The sequence below is a fragment of the Rutilus rutilus genome, assembly GCF_951802725.1.
Source record: "Rutilus rutilus genome assembly, chromosome: 18".
In the NCBI taxonomy this organism is placed as follows: Eukaryota; Metazoa; Chordata; class Actinopteri; order Cypriniformes; family Leuciscidae; genus Rutilus; species Rutilus rutilus.
Genome location: NC_140231.1, coordinates 18112829 through 18140198, shown reverse-complemented (window position 1 = coordinate 18140198; position 27370 = coordinate 18112829). Strand labels below are relative to the sequence as shown.

General features: G+C 36.1%; 2 protein-coding genes across 5 annotated transcripts in view; both read right to left on the bottom strand.

The window, feature by feature from the left end:
* Nucleotides 1-657: 657 nt before the first annotated feature.
* Nucleotides 658-13456, bottom strand: sms (spermine synthase). Its single transcript, XM_084388146.1, has 11 exons — nucleotides 13239-13456; nucleotides 11341-11461; nucleotides 9018-9105; nucleotides 5966-6030; nucleotides 5649-5824; nucleotides 5389-5543; nucleotides 5193-5282; nucleotides 3940-4054; nucleotides 3778-3857; nucleotides 3578-3693; nucleotides 658-1566 (listed from the first exon to the last, which is right to left on the bottom strand). The coding sequence occupies exons 1-11, from the start codon at nucleotides 13282-13284 to the stop codon at nucleotides 1536-1538; spliced, it is 1083 nt and encodes a 360-aa protein (XP_084244272.1). The 5' UTR covers nucleotides 13285-13456; the 3' UTR covers nucleotides 658-1535.
* A 3355-nt stretch (nucleotides 13457-16811) lies between these two features.
* The window catches only part of cnksr2b (connector enhancer of kinase suppressor of Ras 2b), a 36187-nt gene continuing 25628 nt past the window's right edge, over nucleotides 16812-27370 (bottom strand). For 2 of the 4 annotated variants that reach the window (XM_084388120.1, XM_084388121.1), the window contains exons 12-21: nucleotides 27059-27264; nucleotides 26914-26965; nucleotides 26134-26309; nucleotides 25974-26047; nucleotides 25639-25710; nucleotides 25346-25413; nucleotides 23185-23288; nucleotides 20894-21416; nucleotides 19056-19255; nucleotides 16962-17906 (exon numbers count right to left, since the gene is read on the bottom strand). In XM_084388120.1, the coding sequence (XP_084244246.1) occupies nucleotides 17856-17906; nucleotides 19056-19255; nucleotides 20894-21416; nucleotides 23185-23288; nucleotides 25346-25413; nucleotides 25639-25710; nucleotides 25974-26047; nucleotides 26134-26309; nucleotides 26914-26965; nucleotides 27059-27264 (1526 nt within the window). In that variant the 3' untranslated portion in view covers nucleotides 16962-17855. Of the gene's footprint in view, nucleotides 17907-19055; nucleotides 19256-20893; nucleotides 21417-23184; nucleotides 23289-25345; nucleotides 25414-25638; nucleotides 25711-25973; nucleotides 26048-26133; nucleotides 26310-26913; nucleotides 26966-27058; nucleotides 27265-27370 lie in introns of all 4 variants that reach the window. The other 2 variants (XM_084388118.1, XM_084388119.1) reach the window with 2 other exon arrangements.

Sequence of the window (27370 nt, the reverse complement as noted above, 5' to 3'; positions counted from 1 at the left end):
CAGTACCCCCCAAAAAAGGGGGTGAAAAAGGTCCTGTTTTCTAAATATTGATTGTTTATCGATTTCTGCAACTTTTCTGAAAGCCTTGACTACTATATCTGCTTTCTGGTGTAGACATTTTTTTCACTAAAATGAATATTATCAATTGATGGTTTTTTACCCCTGTATTTACCCCAAATTTTCATATTCCTGAACAGGTAAAACGTTTTTTTTTTTCTTTTTTTGGTTAGCTATGTCTCTCTCACTCTCTCTCTATATTAGTATTTATATATTTTATAATAATTTTTTTTAAAAAATCCTTTTTAATCACAAGTTTAATGTATTATTATGCATTCTTTTTTGTCTATTTTTAAATCTTAACATTGTCTTTGTGAACCCTAAACTTAAAGCACTGGATTGTACATGCATTTATTGAATATTGCAAACGTTTTGTAACGGTTGTTTGCAATCTAAATTTAAAAAGTGATTTGGACCAAGCATTATGTAAACTGAAATATTTCTGTGAAGGTTTTTGACTTTGAAATCTGCATTTATGATTGTGAAAAGCTATGAGTAACAGCAGCAGTCGCAATAATAATGATTATGTTAAATATTTCCATTGGAGTGCATCAGAGAGAACACACAAAAAAAAACCAAATAGATTTGATATTTTTCTCCTTAATTGCTTTAATAGATGATTATCACTCTCATAAACAGAAGTTTCTTTTCAGGGCAGGATCACTGGTATATGGTGAAATAAAATCAAATAAATAATATAAACGAAGCACCATAATATGGATAAAAGGCATGAATCTAAGTGGCCTACATTCAGTAAAAACTTCTTTCTTAAGAAATGCAAAAACACTAAGCAGGGAAACCTACTTTGGACCTAGTTTGTGCTAATCATAAAAAAAACTAAACATTCACAGTTCAGAAAAAAGAAAACGAAAATGAAAATTGCCACAGCAAGGACTTTTTTCCCTTTTAAGACATATTTAGGGGCTTCAATAGACTATTTGGTGAAATCCCAGAATGTAACACTGCCAATAAACTCCCTGTGAGGCATCTTAAATCAAATCACACTCAAGCCACCAGTTACAAAAGGATGCGAAAAATTCAGACACAGAGGTCAACAAAAAGAAAAAATGTGGAGCTACAGTAAAACACAAAGAGCATTGTCAAATCTGAATCATAAATCCTCAAAGGCAGGAGTCAGAAAGATGCTTCGCCACCCTCCAGGCTTCAGTATCATCAGCAGTGTCACTCACACACCTCGCACCACAGCGCTCCCTGGAGGGCCCCACGCAAACAACATCAAACCAACGCTGGCAAACAAACAGAAACAACCATCTCGGTCAAATTTCAAACACAAAAAATGCAAATAGCCATGTCAAAAAAAAAAAAGGAAGGCTGCTCATTTTTGGACGTGAAGGGAGAGTAGAAACAGAAACAGTGCTTGGAGAGATATGTGCACGTCTCTCCTCAGTGCATCAGAGGTGAGGGAGAAGTCTTCACATTCCGGCAGGACTTTCGAGGAGAGAGTGGAGGAAGAGACATTACTTCTTCCAGATGGTGTAAAACACCCATCTGAGTCAGCATGTTAAGGAACTGACCATTCATTTGAGGGCAGCTATGAGTTGCCTTGTCAATAATGGCAAATTTCAGTGGACAACAGAAAAGTATGGTCAAAAGTAAAAAAAAATGTTTTTACTGAAATATAAAATAAATAAATAATGTTATAATAAACACACGCATGCATATGTACTAGGGGTGTGAATCTTCACTGGTCTCACGATTCAATTAGTTTACGAATATCATGTCAACGATTTGATTCAATATCACGATGCATCATGATGCGTTGCATCCTCAATTTTCAATATTACTGCACATGGCTACATTTTCTCACATGATGTAAATGTTAAAATAGTGGGTAACATTTTTTTTTTACTCGCTTTTGTTTGGGTCCGCATCATGGAAAATGATTAATTTCAACACCCCTACTATATATATATATATATATATATATATACACACACACACACAGCTGTTTACATTCACTTAACCCTCAGGTGCTCATTTGGGTGTAGCACTTGTTATCTTCCCGGTCAGAAGTGACCGGACACCTAAAAATGAAACCTCCTCCACCCCAGTTAAACCAATGTAATTTATTTTTGTTCAATAATTTATTTTTCTTTTGTATTTTGAGAGGATTTGACTGTACTTATTAATATTTATGCAATAATTATATATTAATAATAATAATAATAATATAATATACTAATAATAATAATAATATATTAATAATACCAAAAAAAAAAAAAAATCAATAAAAAAAAAAAAAGTAATGCAGTATTTTAAATCTTTTGAAGTCAGATTAGTGCCATCTGTTGATAGAAAATAAAATAAAACATGTCATTTCATGGTGTAACCACTAGATGCCTGTATAGCTCTCTATGGAGAGGCTTGTGAATTCTCTAGTAGTTTTTGAAATTACTTACTTTTAAGATGTGGATTTGAATGTATTTTTTTGAAATTCTCAAAAATAAATTTCGATGTTAATTGTACATGTTTTTGCATTATTATTACTACAATAGTCAAACCTGAATACAGAGAAAGCATTTTGTCACAGGTAACATTCAAATTCAAAAAAAAAAAAAAAAATGTACAAAAATAAACAGGAATTCTTTATCACAGCTTATTATTATTTATATATTATTATAATTATAATTATTAATTATTATTTATATATTATTATAATAATTACAGCTCAATCCATCTGGATCTGATCTCATTTCAACCTCTTATTTCAGTCTTCTGACTCAATTATGCTGTATGGTAATAGCCCTACCAGCTCATTTGTGTTTATAATTGTGTATGTGTGTGTGTGAGTGAGTGGGTGGGTCTGTTTTTCACTATTGATGTTTTAGAGTTTCACCCCTTCATTGCTGAGCACTTTTTTCTGCATCGTGGCCGATTTGTAGATTGTACACACAAAAATGATTTTTGAATTTTTTCACAAAATTTCCAGAAAAAATCTCAAAGTTTTTGTGTTTTTGTCAATTTCCCATTCATTTCTTATGGTCGGTCATTTTTTACCGAAGAGCACAAGTGTGACTATGTTTTTTACGACTACGTAGCCTGCTCGATTCATGCCCTCAATTTTCTTTTGTGTTCACATTCCAAAAGTCACCAAGTTTAGTAATATTCCGATGAAGCTGTGATTTTTAACAATTCATAACAGAAAATTACATAACCTACTACGTTTTCTAGGATACGCACCAAAATGGCCATGTTGACAAATTTTTTGTGTGAATTTGTCCGTCACCCCATTGTAAATGTAAAATACATTTAAATTGTATATATATATATATATATATATATATATATACACACACACACACACACACACACACACACACACACACACACACACACACATATATACAATTTAAATGCCCTTCATTCTTTATCATATTTTCTAATAATTAAGAATTATTTAACATTTTAAATAATTAATACCTTATTCACAGACATATTTCCCACACATTATTAATGCATTTTAGCCAGAGGGACTGACCAGGTAATTTAAAAAGGATACAGCTCCATATATGAGGGAACACACACCACCTCTTTGGAAAAGTCCACTTTGCACGAAAGTCTCCCCAAAAGCTTTTCATATTCACTGAGTGCATCAGTCAGATTTGCACAATTACCCTGCAGGCAGAAAATAACATAACATTAAAGGATTGAAAAACAGCAAAAATTCACATCAATTTTAACTACATGCCCCCCCCTCACCTGCGTGAAATACTTTCCACTAGGCCGCAAAACTCTAATAGAGAGGTCAAGGATGAGTCTCAGAAATTCCCATGTCGAATCTACAGAACAATACCAATCATTCATTTAATATTTGTAAAAAATGTAAGACTCAGACGTAAGTGTAGCCGCATATAAACTAACCCTCCTCAGGTGCAGTGGAAATAGGTACAGCTGTCAAATCATTAATGACGTAATCAAACGTCCTCCCTTGCTCTGCAAACTTTTTAAGCACGGGAACACAGTCTTGAACCAAAATCTGAAACAAGAAATTAGAAAAAAATGTTTTAAGTAATTTTCATAATGGGACATATACATTCATTGTTAGCCATAAGAAAACAGGCAGTTGCCCAGAATTTGGGTAATTTCCTTCAACTGACTACATTGCACTTGTTTCAAAAGCAGGAAAGGGGCCTCATTGTAACTTCAAGGACAAAAATATGTTTAGCAACTGATAAACGGTTCGGAGAGAGAGACAAAACAGAACAAACGAATGAGAATGTGTAATACAGTCTAATATACACTACCATTCAAAAGTTTCAAAAAGAAACTAATACTTTTATTCAGCAGGGACAAAACAAGTGACAGTAGAGACATTTATAATGTGACAACAAAACATTTCGATTTTAAATAAATACTATTCTTTTGAACCTTCTATTCATCAAAAAATTCTGACAAAAATGTATGATGGCTTCCATAAAATTTTCAACATTGAAATTTTCAGCAGCAAATCAGCATGTTAGAATGATTTATGAAGGGGATTTTCCTGCGGTGTAAGGTGTGTTAAGAGTGATTTAATCTGCTTGGAAGAACGTCGCCGGGGTCACAACAATGTCAAGTCGTAAATATCCAAAATGTTGAATATTTATGATCAGGAATCCAGGCTGTTGCGCGGAAGGAACCCCGAGGACAAACGCACACGTACTCTGTAGATTGTCACGTGGAACGAAAAGACGGCCAATCAGAAAGCGAGCTGATGCAAGACGGAAGCATAACACGACTTCATCCAAATCTTTTTCTTTTCACCACACACATTTTCTGTAAAAAGCAGTCCAAACACTATTATCGCCATTTCTTCTTGCCCATCGTCCGCAATGTTTGTTTACTCTAAAGTCGCGTTTGACAGTGAGAGATTTCCCATGTTTACAGTTGTGAATGGCATCTGTTGCTGTATTGGCCACACTATAGGAACAAAACTGTTAAATCTATGATTTTTTTTTATCTTCATGTTTGTGGTCTCTCACATTTTTTAAATCTGAAAAGATTTGAAAAATCTTTTAGTGTGATCCAGCCATTACCGACTTATAAACTGAAGCTCGACTGGTATGTTTAGCAACAGGGACTAAATATAATAAGAGGGAATAAATAATTGATAAAATGTCACAATCAATCCTTACCTCATAACAATCTCCCTTCAAGTTATCTAAAACATTCCCACACGTCTTCCTCATGTGTTTACGGCATCCATCAATCACCAGCTCATCTATGTAAATACTTAATTAAGGAAAGTACGTATCTAAAATCAGTTAGAGAGATACAAAATACTGAGTAGGTTCCCATGCAACTGCAGTTAAGCGTTAGCATAAAGGATATCTCAACCATGGTGATCATCTTTGGTTTGAGCTTCACCGCCTCATGGAGAATTCCACCATCTCCTCCTCCCAGAATAAGTATCTCCTTTCCAGCATAGTGCTCTTTGCCGCTGCCCATAATGGCCTGAGTGTAGGGCAGATCACTTTCTGCCAGATCTGACATTTGATCACACCAAATTACCACACACTCGTACAATACAATAACCCACAAACTTCTCATGTATCTGAAACTAGCAAATAAACAAGGCCCTTTTAACTTACTGACATCCCCGTTAAGAATAAGCATATTGCCAAACTGAAGCGAATGCAGGATTTTGATGTTCTGGTAGGCGGATTCCTTCTCGTACACAACTTCATCAATGTCGTACTCCATCAGCCTGCCGTCAGCCGTGGGCCAGTATCGGTCCACATCACTGCCTCGAATCAGCGCAGGGAGTCTGACAGGACACATTCAGTCAAACAGATCACCAAAAACGTTTCACAATACACATGTTTGGAATGACACGAGGGTTGGTAAACAATGAAAGTTTGAGAAGTTTATGGCAAATGATTCAGGATGAAAATAATGCTAGTTTCACCTCTTGATCCTTTGGATATTTCCATCCAGGAGAGCCTTTAGTTTCTTCTCCAGTGCGTTCAGTAGCTACAGGGAAAACAGTCTTAATTATGACCTTCTGAATCAGGGAAGTAAACACATTCTAGAATGGCTGAATCACTCTCGCCTACTGGTTGATCTGTGGTCAGCATGCCGTACTGTTCAGAAGTTTTGATTTGTTTTTTAAAGAAATTAATGCTCAAGTTCAGCAGGGATGCATTAAAATTGATCAAAAGTGACAGTTAAGACATTTATAATGTTACAACTTTTTTTTTTTTTTTTATAAATGCTGTTCTCTTGAACATTTATTAAAAAAAAAATCTGAAAAATGTAGTAGTTTCCACAAATGTTTCTTGAGCACCAAATCAGCATATCAGAATACATAACACAAACATTTGACCGGTAGTGTATAAATATAGACTTCAGAATGTTGAGGAAAATGATTAAACGTTTTCAAGCAGTTATCAAGTGACAAAGAACGACTTCATCCTTATAATCAGATATCCCAGTTTTAAAAGCAAAAGTATGGCAACTGTAAACATAAAGCTGTCATCTTCAGATATTTGGCAATCTTTTTACATGCCAACAAGTGAATTTAGGCATAATGTCCAGTATAGAAAATGGATATTCATTTTGAGATTTGCTAAAGATTACATTTAACGGTGTTTTTAGATTCTACGCGTTTTAAAGCTTAACTCTTAAATCCATATGGTACTAGTTAGATTTCATATACCATATGGTAGTTAGTTAGAGGTCGACCGATAGTGGATTTTTACCAATAACGATAAGTAAAGTGAAGTGACGGTATCGTACCTTTAATTTTTTAATCCATACTTGCATGCAGTGAGTAGTGAACACTGCAAAGGTGTTAAGTGCAAAGGGCAGCCATTTTTGCTGTGTTGTATACCCGGGGTATTGAGAATCGAATCCGCAACCTTCGAGTTACCAGTCTGACTCTCTAACCATTAGGCCATGACTGTCCCCTTCTAGATAACTAGGTTGATAACCAACCGATAGTTTTTAAAATGGATACTGAATGAAAACTAGTGCTGAGCTTTATTACAAAAAAAACATGAAAATTTACTTATTAAATGAAATAAATAAATAAATAATATAAATATGTACATAAATCCAAATATGAAAATACTTTTAAAATGTACTCACCCACAAGTTGTTCCAAACCTGTATGAATTTCTTTCCTCAGTTAAACACAAAAGAAGATATTTTGAATAAGATTGGTCACTAAACAGTTTCTGGTCCCCATTGACTTCCATAGTAGGAAAAAAATAAATAAAAATACTATGGAAGTCAATGGGGTCCATCAACTGCTTGGTTTCCTGACATTCATCAGAATCTCTTCTTTTGTGATCAACAGAAGAGAGAAATTCATACAGGTTTGAAACAACTTGAGGGTGAGTAAATGATGACAGAATTTTCATTTTTGGGTGAACTATCCCTTTAATATTACAGATGTACTCTTAATGTAAAGTGTTACTATTTCATATAAATCCAAACAGTCATGCTTGCAGATGGCCATCTTTAAATATCTACACAAAGGCCATAGCACTGAAAATCGATACATATGTATTTTGTATGTATACTATACCCTAACACATTATTTGCTTCTATTTTATAAAACTTGATTATCTAATCAAAATACTAAATATGTGTTACAGTGACGATTCAAAAAAAAGAACTGAAATTATTTGTTTGATTCTGATTTGTTTCTGTCGGCTGCATGAACTTATCAATTTGCTTTCTCACATCACTAGCTTTAAATATGCAAACAAATGCATAAAAATGACTAGCTGGATATAAATTAATGCAAATAGATGGTAACAATCATGACATAAAACATTTGGATCAGACTTTTTTGTGATTTTGTCACATTGTTTTAACCCCTTGATGTACTACAGTTAGCGTTCTCTTAGCCTCGAAGACAAACATACTGCTGTTCTTTCTCTACTAATGCAGCATCTAGTCAACAAATCAAATACTTCATAATGATATAAAACATGTAGTGCAGTAGTGTACTGTATTCATACTGTTTTGTTGTCTATGTTTTAAATGTGCATCTGAAGTGTCCTGCTCTGTGCAGTATGGAAGCTTGTTTCCGCCACAGAATAAAACATTTTAAAAGATAATTGCGACTTTTTAATCTCACAATTGCGAGTTTACATCTCGCAATTCTGACTTTATTTCTCAGAATTGCGAGATATAAAGTCAGAATTGCGTGTTATAAAGTCGCAATTGCGTGTTATAAAGTCAGAATTCTGACTTTTTTTCTCAGAATTGTGAGATATAAACTCACAATTGTGAGATATAAAGTCCAATTCTAAGGGGAAAAAAAAGACAGACTTTTTTTTTTTACCTCAGAATAGTTTTTATCTCACAATTCTGACTTTATAACACGCAATTGCGACTTTATATCATGCAATTCTGACTTTATATCTCCCAATTGCATATTCTAAAGTCAGAATTGCGTGATATAAAGTCGCAATTGCGAGAAAAAAAGTCAGAATTCTGACTTTATAAGACGCAATTGCGACTTTATTACACGCAATTCTGACTTTGTATCTCGCAATTCTGACTTTATAACACGCAATTGCGACTTTATTTCACGCAATTCTGACTTTATAACACGCAATTGCGACTTTATAACTAAAATAAAATAAAGAAATAAAGTCAGAATTGCGAGATGTAAACTTGCAATTGTGAGATAAAAAGTCGCAATTATCTTTTAAAATGTTTTATTTTGTGGCGGAAACAAGCTTCATGTGTCAAAACAAACTCCACGAGGCATCAGAGATAGTTTTTATTTAGCCTTTAGAGGCCGCTCTTGTACTATATAAGGACAGCGGACCCTTCTCAGCAGCTCCAGCAACAGACACGACCTGGAAAAACTATCGGTATGGATTGTTGCGAATAACCGATTGTTCCAGCAATCAGTTATCTGTGGCGATTAATTGGCAAAACCGATCAATCGGTCGACCTCTGGTGCTAGTATCTCTATCACCTACATTCTGTTAACTCACATTGTCCACTTGCACTACATCATCCCCTTCAAGACACTGCAGGTCAAAGGTCACCAGACCATGGGAGTGCATTCGTAAGATGGCAAACCTGATGCAAAGAAAATACAGAAGCACAATTAAAACCTCAAAACTGCAGTCAAAAACTATATATATATATATATAAAAAAAAAAAAAAAAACATGCGGCGCTCAGGCCAGATTCATCCCAGCTTAAGCCTAAACAAAGCCCCAACAGCTGTGTTTACAGCAAGCCACACACAAAACAGGAAGTGAGTGCCAAAGCCTTTAGATCAGATTCACAAAGCCACTAAAATGACCCTGCGCTCTACTAAATGCGGTCCTTTGTTGCACAGAGGATGCACTTAACTGACCAATCAATGGTCATCCTAAAGAGTGTCTGAACACTGGAGCACACCTGGTGTTTTCAGTGGGGCGTTTGTGTTTTCGGTCATCATTATTGTCAGTTAGGTTCAACATTATGCTTAGCTGTTACAGAGCAAAAATGGAAAGACTCCATGGAATGGCCCTTTGGAAAGGAAACTTGTTTCTTTTTCCCCTCAAATACAGCAGCAAATTCGCCATAATGAGAGGGTGATAACATCATCAATTCTTCAAATTCTAGTCCCATCCCTTCAGCTTAACAAAACCTGTTGAAGAAGTTTTGCATGTTGTAAATAGTACCGGGTGTTAAAGGAGAACTCCGGTCAATTTTAACATTGAGCTCATTTTTTTGTACATTTGGAGTGCTGTCAATACAGAGAACAACGACAAAAATCGGTGTTGCCTACACCGTGTTATCCTCTTTTTAAAATTTGCACCCTGTTGACTTCAATGGGGCAATGTTTAAACCTGCTTTTAGCCTCTTAATATCCTTGATGTGTCATTACAAGTGCACAGCCAATGTGAGTGATTCCTTCAGGGTGAACACGAGTGAATCTGACTGCAGTAGATGTGAAAGATATTAATAAAAATGATGTTATTTAAGCCAGCGCAAATACCTGTATTTACATCCTGTTTTCGGTCGAAGTCCAAAGTAGTCGATTGTCGAGTTCACGCGCGTGATCATAGGTAACTAAACCTATGGGCGTGAACTCGGCAATCGACTACTTTGGACTTCGACCGAAAACAGGATGTAAATACAGGTATTTGCGCTGGCTTAAATAACATCATTTTTATTCTTAATGTTAAAATTGACCGGAGTTCTCCTTTAAACGGGCTGAATTACGAAAGAACACCGTATCGATAAGCTCCAAACCTAGACAAGCAAATTATACTTTAGGTCATTTCTAAATAATAAAATACACAAAAATGTCAAAATGACCGACTTGAACATCTTAAATGGGCGTAAATAATTGGGAGGAAATATGATGTGTATTATTAGATCTGCATTCGGTCTTAAAGTGACAGCAGTCTAATAAACCTGCTGACGACTGCGGCATTAATGTGAATCAAACAACAAAAGACAAAGAGAAAATAACTCACAGCTCTTGAATGAATAACTTTAGCTTTAATAAACATTAATCTATCAATTTATACAGTGAACTATGCAGTGTTATTTTAGATTTGATTACTTTATTAGATTTATTTTGCACACTGGCCCATTTACTAGAGGCGCGACAGATCGCAGTTGATCATTGATCCTTACCGACCAGGCCCAACGGTTCGGCACGCATCTGATTCGCAGATTAATTGCTAAATTTAACCATAATAGAGAGAAAGTTTATCATTTGCTCATGTTTAATCTTGACAGTTTACACATTCAAGCAGTTTTAAACCATTCAAGCACAAGAAGAGGCCAAAGAGAACTCGATCGCGTGCTGTTATCGGACCGAATTGATTCCTTTTGCGTCTCCTTGTGCTTGAACGAAGATGAATCTATATTTAATTTATTCAGTGAACAGTGTTATATACAGTATATCTATTCAGATTTTAACAGTGTTATTTCACATTTAATGATTACATTTCTGTACCTGAAGTTAGACCGTACTTCTTTGTTGTATTGTATTTATCTATGCTTGTAATTTGTGTACTATAAGTTGTTCTTATTTTATTACTGACTCTATACTTGTCTTTAATGATGTTTAATTATTAAAAGCTAGATTTTTGTTGTGATATCGAAAGTACTTAAAGTGGGCTTTAAGTAATAAATGAAAAGCAAAGTTACATTATTAATATAACAAAAAGAACTGATAACAATACAGTCAAAGTACCAAATCGATAAGTAATCGGTAAGAGTAGTGATACCGTTAAAACCTTAACGATACCCATCCCTAGTTGTGAAAGACTGGTGTTCTACTAAAGACACTGGAGGCAAAGGTGCTCACCTGCCATTCTTGCCGACAAAGGTTGCCAGATATCCTTGTCCCTCCGAGTCGTGGACATTCTCTGTCATTTCCTGCTCTTGAAATATAGACTGCAGGCCACGCACAGTCGCAGAGACATCAGCTAAACAGAGAGAGGGAAAACCGACCGATTACTTTAAATTCCTCCGCCTCAAAAGCCCCTTAAGAAAATCTTCTTACAAAAGATGACTGGCCCTAAAGCCAATTTTACTGCACACGAACCGACTCATTTGCACATTTAATAATGTTTCTAAAACTACTTAAAGGGATAGTTCACCCGAAAATGAAAATTCTGTCATCATTTGCACACCCTCATCATTCAAACCTGCATGGCCCTTTTATTTCATTTTGAGAAATGTCTCTGTGTTTGTTTGTTTTTGTTTTATACAATGGAAGTCAATGGTAACCAAAGTGGTTTGGTTACCAACATTCTTCACAATATCTTCTTTTGTGTGTCCACAGAAGAAAGAGATGAATACAGGTTTGGAACAAAATGAGGGTTAATAAATGATGGCAGAATTTGTATATTTTCTTTCTTTTTGAGTGAGCTATCCCTTTAAGGACTGAGAACTTTGGTCACTATTCACCTGCATCACATCTTTTCTCATACAATGAAATAAATGGTGACTGAGACTGTCATTCTGAACATCTCCCTTTGTTTTCCACAGAAGAAAGTCTGGTTAGTTTTGAACAGCATGAGCATTTTAAACGTTTTTGTGTGCACTATCCCTTTAAAACTGACTAAATCACAAATAAGTTGCAAGAGGGTCCAAGTGTGGGTATCTGCAGGTTGGAGTAATGGGCGTGATGAAAGGTTGAGCCGTGCCTAAAGGAATGGGGCATGGAGATCATCATCATTGATCACGAAAGCTGTCTGACATGGTGTGGGGTTAGGGTTAGGGGTTAGTTTTTATTGTAGGAATTCACCTTTCAGCACGCCCATTATTCTGACCTGCAGCTATCCCGGTCTCAAAGGTTCTGCATCTGTCCATTACACAGAATTCATTTAATTGTGGGATTCAAATTTCTCTTGAATAATTTTTAACCTAGTTATGCAAAATCTGCACAAAACAAGCCAATCCATATTTATTCATATCCATTCTACAGTTTATAAAGTAGGATGAATTGCAACATATCGATCGGTAGCAGCTACTTTTATCTAATGTATATAAATCTAAAATAATAATACACGATACTCTGCACCTGTCACACTGCTTAAACGAGGTATCCTACATGGCATGTCTGTGTGTAATATCGAAGCGGTGTGATCGCTGTAGTAGTATGCAAGAATGGAAAATTCATCTTATCGGCGTGCGATATTATTAGCCAGTCAGATAGAGTAACTGCCATAGGAGGTGAAAGACGTTCAGAACTTGTCAAAAAAATAAATAAAAAATGAATCGTTCAAAAAAAAAATGTCAGATGCACGAGACCAACTATAGAGGATTTAAACGCTGTACATGCATAATAATTGGTAATAATTGGAAATATTTGTTTTAGTATGCACTGCGGCTAGCTCGCCTGCTAGTGCATATATATGTGCACATATGAGCTCTATTCAAACGCAAACGCCAGCTTCGGAGGAAACCCGACATTAGCCTCTGCTAACGCTGCTAACGTTATGCTACCCCCCTAGAAGGTCATTTATCAGAGCAAACGTCAGGAGGATATGCACAACAATAGAAGTTTTCGCTCGACTGCATTGACATGCATCCCGCGGTCGTCTCGGCAATGCAGAAGTGGGACTGCAGCCTCGCCGCGATTCTAAAGACACTAAATCGCTTACAGGGCAGTTGCGAGGAGGCCTGTTAGTCTGCAGTCAAACACGAACCCCTTCTTCTCTTCCACTCGCCCCCTCAATAGATATCACAGAAATGTACCTGGCGCACGGAGCTTGAAGTCAAGGGTGTAATGTAGCACTGCCATGATGGGGTAAAGCCGTCTGCCATGCCTGGATGAGGCAGCCGGTGGTGAATCGGTGGAGAGTCTGTGGTGACAGAAGGAGAGAACGAGCACGCCGGAGGGAGGGAGGTGTGTTGTGTGCACCGCGTTCTGTCTGTCTCTCTCTCTCTCTCTTTCAGTCTATCTCTCTGCAGTCGAGCTCGGAAGTGGTTGCGCTGGGGAGTTTGATTCATCTGAGCGAATCGAATCTTTTGAATCAGTTTCTCAGAGATTTTAGTCATTTTAACAGGGTTAAACGGTTACTAAACATATACACAGCAAACGCAATTCACTTAAAGTTCCCACTTGGTTGTATTTTGGGACCCGGATAAGAATGTTCTGGCCAACGTTCTATTTTTGTTCTTTTTTTGGTAACCAAGCTTAGCTAACCTTCATAAAACGTTGCATGGAATTTTTTTAGACAACCTTAACGGGAACCTACACAGAATTTTTAATTGTTATGTTCTGTTTAGTCTTTCTAGAAATCAAATTTGTTATTGTAAATTAAATTAAATTGGACATATCCATATAGGCCTATGCATAATCTAATATAGCCTACCTCTTACATCTTGCACACAAAAAAAAACCCTGTAAAATAATGTTTACATCAATCAGCCGATGTCTTTTTCATTATGTCTTAACTTTACACTTTATGGAAATTAAATAATAATTAAAATGAATCTTTAGTGGATAACAATCTAACAAAATATGTAATTAAGATTCATTTTATTTAATGTAAGCGATATTTTCCAAATTCTTTAACTAATCATTTGTTCTGTGGCCCTTTCTGCAGATTAGCTATCATTTTTCATTTATTTTGTCAACTGCTGGCAAAGACATGACATTAATAACGCCCCATTTTTTGTTTTTGTAGGCTACTGTTTTGTATTCAATGTAGGCTATCTGCAAATAAATTGGGAACACAAATGTTGCCTACAATTATTTATCATGCCATAAAACTGAAAATGAAACAGACGGAACGAACATTTGAATCCGTGCATGGAAGGGAACGCAAATGATTCGTTTAATCAAAAGATTTGTTCAATAACATCGATTCATTCGTGGACTGGCCCCGAGGCATGATCAAACCTATGGATCAAACCCGATTTCACACGTCACGTGCATGGCGTGGACTAACTGCTGCACATGAAAATGCATTATATTCTCCAGGCAGGGTGCTGCTTTTAGACTGTAAGACTTACATTTTGTAGTTATTTTTGCTAAGTGATAGATGTAATAGTATGACCCGATACACTTTCACTTGAAATGTTTATGACAAACGAGAAATGCTTGCATAATCAGTGCATTTAACATTTCGGAACTAAGAGAATGACCATTTGTTGTTGCTTACCTTCTACTGTGACAGTATGGTACAGTATCAGATGGAAATACCATGATGTTTTGTTGCACCATGACTGAATGATTATAATATTAATGTACGGGTTTTTAAGGAACCTCAAGGTATTTCAGAGAATATCATTATTATGGTGCATGTGTAAAAACATGGTAGTCCCATGCAGGGTTGGGGGTAAAGTATTACAAGTTACATAATTAATTACTTTTTTCAAGTAGCCTAACTAGTAAAGTAACACATTACTTTTAAATTGCAAGTAACTTTGTTTTCCTATGTATGGACACCTTATCTGTCCCCGTGTTGAGAGAAATCAGGAGTAAGTGCTGGTTAAACTGGTTATTGTATGACGGTTAAACATGGTTAAACATGATGGTTATTGTAGTTTTAGACTAAAAGTGAGCAATTTACTTATCTCACTTGCACAAAAACAGATTCAGTATACCTCAAATGCTAACCTGAAAACCTGCAATAATTAAATGTTAAATATTTTAAAGTGTATTTATCACTTTAACCAATGTATTTGCTGCTGACCTTCGATGATCCAATTCAACGATAATAAGCAAAAATAAACATCACGTTTTTTTGTTTTTTAATTGCTGAAGTAAGAGTGCTGAACTTTCTCCTGCATCTGATTCTTCTGGAATCCAGAATGTCAGCACAACTGAAGGGTGTGTTTGAGCTGCACGTCTACTGTACAGGTGTGAATTTGCATTTCCTTCAGCCTATGACTTATTCATTTCACTTTTGGTGTGAAAGGGCCATACATTTATCAGAAATAGAACTTATGGGTTTTTTGTTATTAAAAACAAAAACAAGCAAGCCCAGGTGAATTAAGTAATGCAAAAGTAACGCAACGCATTACTTTTCATAAAAAGTAACTAACGCAATTAGTTACTTTTTTAGGGAGTAATGCAATATTGTAACATATGTGACCCTGGACCACAAAACCACAAGGGAACTTGAGATTTATACATAATATGAAGGCTGAATAAATAAGCTTTCCATTGATGTATAGTTTGTTAGGATAGGACAATATCTGGCCGAGATACAACTATTTGAAAACAAATCTGGAATCTAGGGTGCAAAAAAATCGAAACATTAGGAAAATCGCCTTTAAAGTTGTCCATTTATGTTCGCGATTTTGCTGCATACACTCACGGTAGGAAATTTACAAAATATCTTCATGGAACATGATCTTTACTTAATGTCCAAATGATTTTTGGCATGAAAGAAAAATCGATAATTTTGACCCACAATGTGTTATTGGCTATTGCCAGAAATATACCCGTGCGACATGTGACTGGTTTTGTGATCCACACTCAACTGTTGTTTAATTTGTTTAAACCATTCATATTGATTTAACAATTTAAGGAACAGGTTTCATGTTCAAACACTATTGCATCATGTTAAACTGACTTGAAACGGTAACTCTTTGGCTTAACTCCAGGTTTTCATTTTGAAAGAACATGTTTCAATCAAGTAACTCAGAAATTAATTTAATCTAGTAGTTTACATCTATGCCCGACCACAAAATATTTAAAAGAAATTTGAACTTACTCCATGGTTTCTAATTTCTTTAAATTAGACACGTCCAAATAACTCGATTCAATCGTGTCCAAATAACTTGATTCAATCGTGTCCAAATAACTTGATTCAATCGTGTCCAAATAACTTGATTCAGTCGTGTCCAAATAACTTGATTCAATCGTGTCCAAATAACTTGATTCAGTCGTGTCCAAATAACTTAATTCAATCAGGTGGAACCACTGTCCATGATTGAAACATGTTCAACCAAAGAGCAATTTTTTTGAGTGCAGGGTCACATATGACTTTTAAAAGTAACTTTCCCCAACACTGATACCATTGTAATTCTGCATGAAACTGCACTCCTCTCACTACAGGTATGTTTAACTCTGGTTTTCTGTTTGTGTCATCCAAAGGCAGACAGTGCTCAGATTTTAATGAAAGCCTCTCTCACCACACTTTCAATAAGGGTGCTCTAATTTGAGTCCTTACACCATTTCCCTCATAATGTTGGCTTTATTCCAAGCATGTAATTGCCAACTGAACTAAACCGAGTAGCACGTTTGTGGGCATGTGCATGGAATGCCTATAGGCAGTGCCTAAATATAGGTTAATGTAAGTACAGCCCAGCTTTCATCATCAGGACATCAGCAGTGATATGTAATTTATTTAGAAATAAAATAACTGAATACATCGAATTGTCCTGACGGCCCAACCCTCTAAATATATAACCATAAAAAAGAAAGCAAAATGTTCACACATGGGATGCCAAACAAGTCACATTGGAACTTAAACTAATGTCAAAACACCGAACAATTTATTGATAAAATTACTTTTTTGGAGATACTGGAACACTGGTGCTTTCACATGAAAGTTTCATTTTGTTAAAGATATTTCAGGAACACATTAAAAGGGATTTACACTTGCCGTTATCTTCAGATAACACATAGTTCAGCATACAAAACAATGTACAAACATCTCAATAAATATCATGCTTACAAAAATAGACAGTGTCAAACTAATTAATCGTTTTAGTTCAACATTATTGCAAGAATCTTGCTGCTAGGGTGCAAACGGTCAGAATATTACAACATACATTATTTACAACAAACCTAGGCTTTCAACACTCACCCGCACACAGACACGCAATCATTACATCCTGTCAATTCTTCTCTTACAGTCACAGTAACATTTACCATTGAAAAATTTCAGTTTCAATGAAGCTGGAATTAACACTCTCAGTTAAGACACATCACAGACATTAAATCTATTAACCAGACAATGGCCATGCAAATCAGATTTAGAACAAAATAATTTCTATATCAGTAGTTTTATTCATTCCCTGTGTTTTTTTCTTTCAGTCATGAGAGACTATAGGGTAGAGTTCATTGGAAGTGCAGTTATCTGGCCCCAAATGGAGGCCAAAGTCATTATTACAAACACAAATAATTCAAAAAGAAAAAGAACTGTACTTACAAAATAATGCCAATATTAGCATGTGCAATGAGAGGAAATTCATGAACGCTGTAACAGAGTAAAAGAATGAAAAATATATCTTAAGAAAGATGTAGATGTTTGATAAAAGCGACTAAGATGAACCCTCCAGGGAAAGAGAATGGATCTTTTTTTAGCAGATATGGCTGGAATGACTGGTGCTGTGCCCTGCTGCGTTCTCTGGCTACACATCCCGATGGATGATCTTAGTCTCTGCCTCTTGAAGAGGGATGTCCTGTCAAAACAAGACACAGCGATTAATGATGCGTATTAAATTATGCAACACACGTCTATGATCACAAGACATAAAACAAAGAGAATGTTTTCAAAGCTGAAAGCACCAAGACATTTGATGTGCAAGTAAAGCTGTGAAATATAAATAGCCCTGGTAAAAATAAAAATAAATTTAGTGCATTTAAACTTTGCCAAGCAGAAGCATCATGGCATCGTCCACAAAAAAAAGTCTTTGATCAATTTAATTGTGTTTCACCCACTGAGGATCACTTGCTTTAAACTGAATATTAATGTAATCATCTACACCAATGCACGTGTATGCATGTGCCACTCGAAAAATGGAAAACAGAAGGAGTTTTTTTGTCAAGTTCAGATTTTGATTGGTATACTGGGAAAAATGAGAACACTATATAAGACCTATATTAATAAATGCCATAAATGTATTGTTCATAATTAGTTCATGCCTAATGCATTAACTGCTGTTAAAAGAATAGATTTTTTTGTAAAGCGTTTAGTCCAAAATTGTTTAGTCAAGTTCAAATTTACACAACTGTTCAAAAGTTTGGGGTCAATAAGATTTCTGTTCAAAGAAACTATGTTTATTGAGCAAGGATGCATTAAATTGCTCAAAAGTGACAGTTTGGACATTTATAGTGTTACAAAATACTTTTAACTCAAATAAATGCTTTTTTTCTTAGTTTTCTATTCATCAAAGAATCCTGAAAAAATTTTAGTATTAAGCAGCACAACTGTTTCCAATATTGATAATAATAACAAATGTTTCTTGAGCAGACCATTAGCACATTAGAATGATTTCTGAAGAATCATGTGACACTGAAGACTGGAGTAATGATGCTGAAAATCAGCTATGCATCACAGAAATAAATTACATTTTATTTTAAATTCTAATAATATTTCACAATATTACCGTTTTTACTGTATTTGTAATCACATAAATACAGCTTTATTGTGCATAGGAGTCTTTGAAAAACATAAAAAATATTACTGACCCCAAACTTTTGAATGATATAGGTTGGCGTCCCCACATCTTACACTTATGCTATGAACTATGAACAAGCTATGACGTGGTCATGTTGCTCAGGGAAAGCAGTAAACCCGGACCGCAACCGGTGTCCCCTGAAAGCTGTACCTTGAATGAGTTTTGAAGGATCCGCAGGCGGTGCAGCTTCTCATTGAGTAACGGATCATTGCAGCGACGGACGAATGATCGCTTGTACTCTAATCGAGAAGAGGACCTGTGCTCATTGACAGGTGATAGACTAGTCCTCTCAAGAGCCCTGTACAAATCCCCCAATGAGTCAGCCTGGTGCCTGCGCTCCCGATCTGAACCTACAGAGGGCAGTGAAGAGTTACTCGCAATTATCACCACAACTGCAATGTATTCAAATTCAAATGTAATGCACAAGTATATAGTTTTGTATATCAGTAATGGTTCTTTTAAAAATCAGCATAAAGCATTTAAATACATGAATATGGTACTATATGCATGTTGGTATAGGGCAGGATTAAAATCCAACACTCAATGTTACACAACGGATTCTCAGCTCTATCTCTTCATCTAAGGCTGAAAACCTTTGTTATAGTACAAAACAATAGAATTAGATGTGGTGTGTTTATTGTAATGATCACATTATCTGTTATACACTGACTATCAGGGATCTCAGGGTGGAAGAAAGAGAGCAAATGGCCCTGAAGCCATATTCCTCTGCTTCCATTCTGAGAAGACATTAACACGGACTGAAGGGACTCCTCCTCGTGTGCTGTGAGGCACAGTATAGCTCTGAGAAACCATGAATGTGTGGAACAGAAAGGAGGGATGAAAAAGGATAGACAGGGATGAGAGCTGTCACGTTGTATTAGTACGACTGCACCTAATATGAGGCTATTGGAGGTCTTAAGGGAGATGTGTATTCAGCTGAGATTTGCAGCTACAGTGCATCTGAATCGAGCAGCAATATGTTTATCATTACAGGCTACAATGCAAATAACTGGAGCGTTGAAGCAAAATGCAGCGTCCTCTCAATGATATTTAGCAAAAAAATTCTATTCAATCATGATACCCAGCTAATAAAACAACAATGCAATGGTGAATACAGTAATTGTCAGCTTTCTATCGAGCCATTCTCAAAACTACAGATGTGCAAGATTGTGATTCTTACTGTGATTGTAATGCCTACTAGTAAATTACAATCAATATGATTTTTCTAAATAAAAAAAATGTGAAGACATAGTTCAAAACAAAGATGAAAATAATTTCACAAACACACGCACGCATAAATAAAATGGCAAAAATTACAATAATATTAATAATATAATTTTAATTTTTTTTTATTTATATATAAATAATATATATTACAGTATTTATATATAAACATATTATTAATAATAACATTATTATTATTTATTATTCATAAAATATGTATAAAACTATTCAAATCAATTGTGTATATGTGTTAAACAAAAATAATCAGTATCAGTTAAATAATTATAAATTATTTATAATCATTATAATATGATTATTAAAATATTCATAATATTTATTCAAATATTCTTATTTGTTGATTGCTATTAAAACGTCAAGGAAAAACAACAATATCATGGTTGTTATTTTTATTATTATTAATCTGAATAAACATAATAATAATTAACAACAATGTATATAATATAATTAAAAATAATAATAATAATTATTATTATTATTATTATTATCATATTAATACAATTTATTAACAATGCATATCGGTTGACCACCATTAAAAATATGTATGAAACTCAAGGGAAATCAATAATATCATGACAATCAGGCACACCCTAATATGGACATAATTTGACACGGGCAAACCAGACGGCCAAATCTAGAAACCATTTACTTGCCTCTGCCTACACATGCTAACTCGCCCACTAACTTCCCTCTGCTTTCGTAGGCAAAGGCAAGTTAGGAACACAACCGTCTCTCAGTTTCCTGACCTGTATCTCTGGCATGGGCCCGGCCCAGGTGGTATCGCTGTGCATCTGCGTGTTCAGCTGCACTGCTGGCAGCCAGGATAGCATGAAGACCACTGTCACGGGGCAAAGTAAAACTGCGGTGCTTGCTTCCTACTCCACCTCCTTCTACTCCTTCTCCTCTTCCTACAGCCGTGAAGGACTTTTGGCTGGGTTGCGTGGGCGTCATGGGCGGGGCGTAGTGTTCTGGCGGCAGCCCGTGATGGGCGGGGAGCGTCGACTGGCGGCGGAGCTCGACGGGCACGATTCGGCTGGGATCGACAAACACGGAGTCGTCTAATGGCAGAGTCTGCAGGAAATGCAGGCCGGAGCTGGTGAGGGGAGTCTCGATGAGGTCCTGCCACGAACGCCGCTGGCTGGAAGACTTTCGGCCCGGAGAGCTAGCGCTGCTCACGCTGCCCCCATGTGTCTCGGATAGGGGGGAGCGGGACTGGATGGTCTCCGTGGAGGGTGGGCGGATGTGTTGGGACTCCTGGAACGGACTCACCTGTAACACAGTGGGTTAGACCATATGCAAGCACCTTTTAGTTGGTATACTTCGAGGTTGGTGCAACAAGAAGCATAGATCCAAATTGAAGGACAACTATAACAAGAGGGGCATTTAGATCCCTGTTTTCCATTTCCCCTGCTGTCGTCTTTTACAAGCTCACTGCTGTCACCCTTAGTTATGCTCTGCCTGGATGGAACGACAGCAACACACACGCACACACAATTCTCCTGCTTAGGATTATGGGACTGATTTGCGTCTCCTTCATTAAGATTACAGAGAGCTGGAGCCAGAGGACCTCCTTAAAAAAAGTGCCCTTTGACTAGGAATTTACAGTGGTCACAATCACCCCTGGGGTCTAAATAATTAATGTGTCCTTCATGTCCCTTCTGTCCACCCCTTCACACCTCATTCTTCATCCTGCTCTCCCTTCCTTTCTGCCCTTCTCTTGTCCCACCATGTCTTTCTGCATTGCATCACCTCATTTGTTTCATTCAGTCTAAGTTTTATGTATATGGAGAGAATATACTGTTCAAAAGTTTGGGGACAGTGCGAATTTTTTTTTTTTTAAGAAATTATTACTTTTATTCAGCAAAGATGCATTGAATTGGTCAAAACTGACAGTAAATACATTTCAAATGTTCTTTACTACTTTCTATTCATCAAAGAATCCTGAAAAAAATGTATCACAGTTTCCACAAAAGTATTAAGCAGCACAACTGTTTTCAATATTGATAATAAGAAGAAATGTTTCTTGAGTATCAAATTAGCATATTAGAATGATTTCTGAAGGATCATGTGACACTGAAGACTGGAGTAACTAATGATGCTGAAAATTCAGCTGTGCCATCACAGGAATAAAGTACATTTTAAAATACATAAAAATAGAAAACAGTTAAAGGGGACCTATTATGCAAAATTCACTTTTATATTGTTTTTTAACTTAATTATGTGGCCGCAGTGTGTGTAAACAACCACCATATTGTGGTAAAAATCCATCCATTCCCTTTGTTATTTTCCCCATAAATCAGAAACAGTGTCTCAAAATGGCGTGACATCACATTGGAACAGTTTAACCCTTCAATAACTCCTGAAAGAGAACTTAGTTTATTACTCAAGGGACCCTCTCACATCCAGCTTTCTGTGCGCATGTTTCGGATGTGTGCGCTCAAAAAAAACATATATTAGAAGTTTAAACTGATATGGCTTTAAAACGCATGCAAATAATAACTTTCATCATGACGAAAAACTGTAATGTCACATGAGCTTGACTGCGATAGAGATGACAATCAAAGCCAAACAGATGTTTCTTTAGTTTTTAGCAGAGTATCCGAGGCATGAGCTGTTAAGGCTGCCCTCTTCTGGATATGGGGCGGGAAGCAGCAGCTCATTTGCATTTAAAGATACTTGCATGAAAACAGCATGTTTTTACTTCAACTCAAAAAAATTGGCATTTACAACTAATGCTACAATTTTGAGTATTTTGAGTTGAAACTTCACACAGACACATTCTGGGGACACCTGAGACTTAAATTACATCTTGTAAAAAGGGGCATAATAGGTCCCTTTAAAAAAAATCTTTTTTGAATGGTAGTGTATGTGAGGAGCGGAATTACATGATTTTGCCTGCGAGGAGCTTTCGGAGAGTTCAATAAGTAACATGAGTGACATGAGTAACGTGTTATTGGCCCATAACGCAATTACATTTCAGCAAGAATTTACATGTTAAACACAGAAACCCAAGCAAAAAAAGAAAGACATGACTTACTGAGGTAGGGTGTGGATAAGTGTCATACGGAGGTGGAGGGCTGTCCTGTTTGGGTGTTGAGGGCATGTGATCAGCATCCTCATGGTCACTCTCGCTCCAGTAGTCTGAGGAAATGACAGCAAATATCCATTAAACAAATGGGAAGTCCAATTCTGAAATTTGAACGCTGCAAAAAGCAGACAGTAAACTTCATTTAAAGTCCCCCTGTGGTGAAAATCAAGTTTGTAATGTTGTTTATATGTCTATGTGGTGTTTTTAATATACTTTAAGACAAGCCATATATAAATTCATCAGTCAACAACACCATTGCTGAGTATTTCTCTTTAAAACTGCAGTGTACCAAAGAGAGTCTACAAGTGTGGTTTGAAATCACCCATGTTCTCTACTGTCACAAACAAGTAAACAATCCCGTCAAGCACTTTGGGCATTTTAACACAGTGAGCACAAAAACACCTTTAAAGAAGGAACAGGAAAAATTTGGTACATATAGCAATATAGCAGGTGAATTATGAATATGATGTTTATTACGATGTTATGATGAACTATATGCCTTTCTCCACTGACTTTCTATGATGTTCAAAGCATTTCTAAGGATACTGATTTTGAAGGAAGCTGTCTGACTCTGAGATGGTTAACGTGAACATGGTTTGTGTAACATTAGCAACACATCAGCTGTTTGATAACGTAGTCAAGCCAAATGCTAATCATATCAATTACCGTTATGTGTCCAACATTGTAAAGAGCGATACATAAAACGCATTCTGATTTATTGACTAGTAGTCAACCCTGTAAATATGATCTTCTTCTGAATCAGTTACTGGATTAAACCAATATTTCTATTTGCCCTTCTTGTGTAGCGTTTACTACAGTTACTACAGGTATTCTGAGCTGGTGAGACAAGTGGAGGTGGGGACAAATATGCATATTCATGAATCTGCGTATACTAAGTGAAGCAAGGGTGTAGTTACATTCAAGCTAATTTAAGGCATGACTAAATTATTCACAGGAATCTTTTTTTTATATATATACAGTGCTATGCATAAGTTTAGACACCCATGCTAAAGTTGACTAAAAAGAGGAATAAAAAATCATCTTTTGGAAATTGAACTTAATGCCTTAATTTAAAAAATTAGGAAAAATCCAACCTTTAAGGACACCAATTTTCTTTGTGAATGAATAATGTATCGTAAATAAATAAATGTTCTTCCTTAAAATACAGGGTGCATAAGTTTGGACACCCTTATGTTAAATTCCCATAGAGGCAGGCAGATTTTTATTTTTAAAGGCCAGTTACTTCATGGATCCAGGATACTATGCATCCTGATAAAGTTCCCTTGGCCTTTGGAATTAAAATAGCCCCACATCATCACATAGCCTTCGCCATACCTAGAGATTGGCATGGTTTTATTTCAGTTAGCCTAATAGCTAGTTTGATTTGCATTGAGAGATGATCTTATGGAAAGTACCCCATGCCAATCTCTAGGTATGGTGAAGGCTATGTGATGATGTGGGGCTATTTTAATTCCAAAGGCCAAGGGAACTTTATCAGGATGCATAGTATCCAAAAAAAAAGAAGAAAAAAAAATACTTAAAAATAAAAATCTGCCTGCCTCTATGGGAATTTAACATAGGGGTGTCCAAACTTATGCACCCTGTATTTTAAGGAAGAACATTTCTTTATTTATGATACATTATTCATTCACAAAGAAAATTGGTGTCCTTAAAGGTTGGATTTTTCCTAATTTTTTTAATTAAGGCATTAAGTTCAGTTTCCAAAAGATGATTTTTTATTCCTCTTTTTAGTCAACTTTAGTATGGGTGTCTAAACTTATGCATAGCACTGTATGTAATTTTGATTATTAAAGATGAGTTTAAAGTGATCAAATGATTGACTGTAGGGGGACTTTAAAATATGTTTGTATACATTTTCGAGTCATCTAGCATTTATTCATGAAATGATAACGTTCTAATAATGGTATAAAAACAAATTTATTCTGACGAATGATTAAACGCATTTCAATTTAAATGCCCTATACATGCATCCAACATGTTGTACTTCATATGCAAATATTTATAGGACTTGCAGTCCAGACCACACAAAGTCAGAAAGTGGGAATAATTGATCTGACAGGCTTAGCGGAGCATGAAGGCATCTTCTCACCATGATCCTGTCGGATCCTTTTCTGCTCTGAGTGAGCTGTTGCCGCCATGTTCATCCGACTGAGCCACCTGTGAGCAAACATAAAAAAAAGTTACCTGGGGAGCTCTTTGCACAGCTGAAATCCAGAGCTGAAAGGGTCTTTTGGGATGTTGCTAAAATTAGTAGCTTTGATCAGCTAAGGGAACATTAAATGAGATTCGGGAGCCTGTGCAAGAGATTTCATGAGGAATTGACAATGTTTCAGATTACATTATGAGCCTTTTTTGTTCCTTATAGACATGTTTTCATCTTACCTATTCATATCATCCAAGTTTTCTGCAGCAAAGTAGAAGCTCTTGATTTTAGGATGGCAAGCCTTAAAAGCACTGAAAACAAGCAAGAAAAATAGACAATCAAATCATGCTGGCCTTTCCGATAGGGGTGTTTCTCATTGCTTTCGTTAGGTAATTTGGTTAGGTAAGATACACTGCTGTTAGGGGTGCACAGATTAGTAAGACTGTTTCAGTGTAGTGAATATGATTTGTTTACCCTTTTTATGTTTTTTAAGTAACGTAAACCGCATTTAGAAAAACGCTCAATGCCGCTATTGTATGATAAACTGTCATTTCTAGTTTATAATACCACTCACAACTTTTTGCGACATTCGTTGGCTTGATCAATGTTGAACTCAGGCAGACTGACAAAGCCCTCTGCCTTTTCATCCTAAAAAAAGAACAGAGAACAGTGAAATGAAAAACATTTTGTTCTGTGGTACTGCATCATGCAGATGAATGGCCCCGTGCCCTCACCTCTTCATTGGTGTACCAGTATAGGCAGGCGTCTTTCAGCACAACCCAGTACTTCTTCCATTTCTGAGAGAAGTAGCTCTTTGCATCCTTCTTTTTCCAGAGCCATCCCTCACAATCACCCTGACCCAAGTCTCGGCAGGAGATTCGCCGCTTACTAATGGAGGGCAGTGATCCAGCTGAGAAGGACAAAGAGAGAGTGAGAGAGATCAGAGATATCAACGTGGGCAATATAAATGAAAGGAATGGCAGGAATAGTATCAAAACAGTGACATTTTTGATGTACTGCCAGAGAAACGTCTTGACAGAACAATTATACAGAGTGAGACTGTGTAATGAATGTGTGCAGAAAAGTAATAACTGCCGTGCAAAAATCCTTTTCTCAATCAGTATTTTTCCCCCGTTTCAAGTCAAATGATTCAAACATCCTTGAAAAAACAATTTTTTGACAATATTATATTATTAAATTATTACAACAATTTAAAATAAAACAGAATACAAAATATAAAATAATATAAAATAATATTTTTAAATATTTAAATTATTATTATTTTAATTATAAAAAAATATATATCTTGAATTGTTTATTTTTCCCACCCCAATTCTTTTAGATTTCTCGTGATTCTCTGAAAGCTAAACCTACTGTACACAAAATTTGCAGGATTATTAAATATTTTTCTGGGAAAACAAGGCAAATTTTTTTTTTGTCTGATTAAAATATTTTTGCAATGTGTCAATAACTACATTACAAGGTTTTAGAGCTAGCAGAATTTACCATCTCACCTCTTAACTTAACTTTCTTTGACCGGGAGAGCATGGATGATCGATCAAATGTCTGAAAGATAGTAAATAAATAAAAGATTTAAATCATCTTATGCTGTGTCCCTTATAGTCTTGCATGACATTAAGTTGTCTTCAGAACACTCACAAGATAGACGGAAGAGGTTTCAGATGTGGGTGTGGCCAACGAGTCCTGCTGCAGCATGTCCATCTGGAGGGTGGGGACTAGGGTGTAGTGGGCGGGGCTTCCACCTTTCTCACTCTTTCTTCTACTACGCCGACTGCTGCGACGTCCCGTGTGGTACTCCTCTGTCCCCGTCTTGTCTTCACTCACATATCGCAGCAGGGATTTTTCTGTCAATAAATGTATGGGATTATGAAACCACAGTATACCGATTATGAAAATGAAATGGGACAAAGCACATTTTTCAATGCACTGTCTGTTTTTTAAATTTAATAG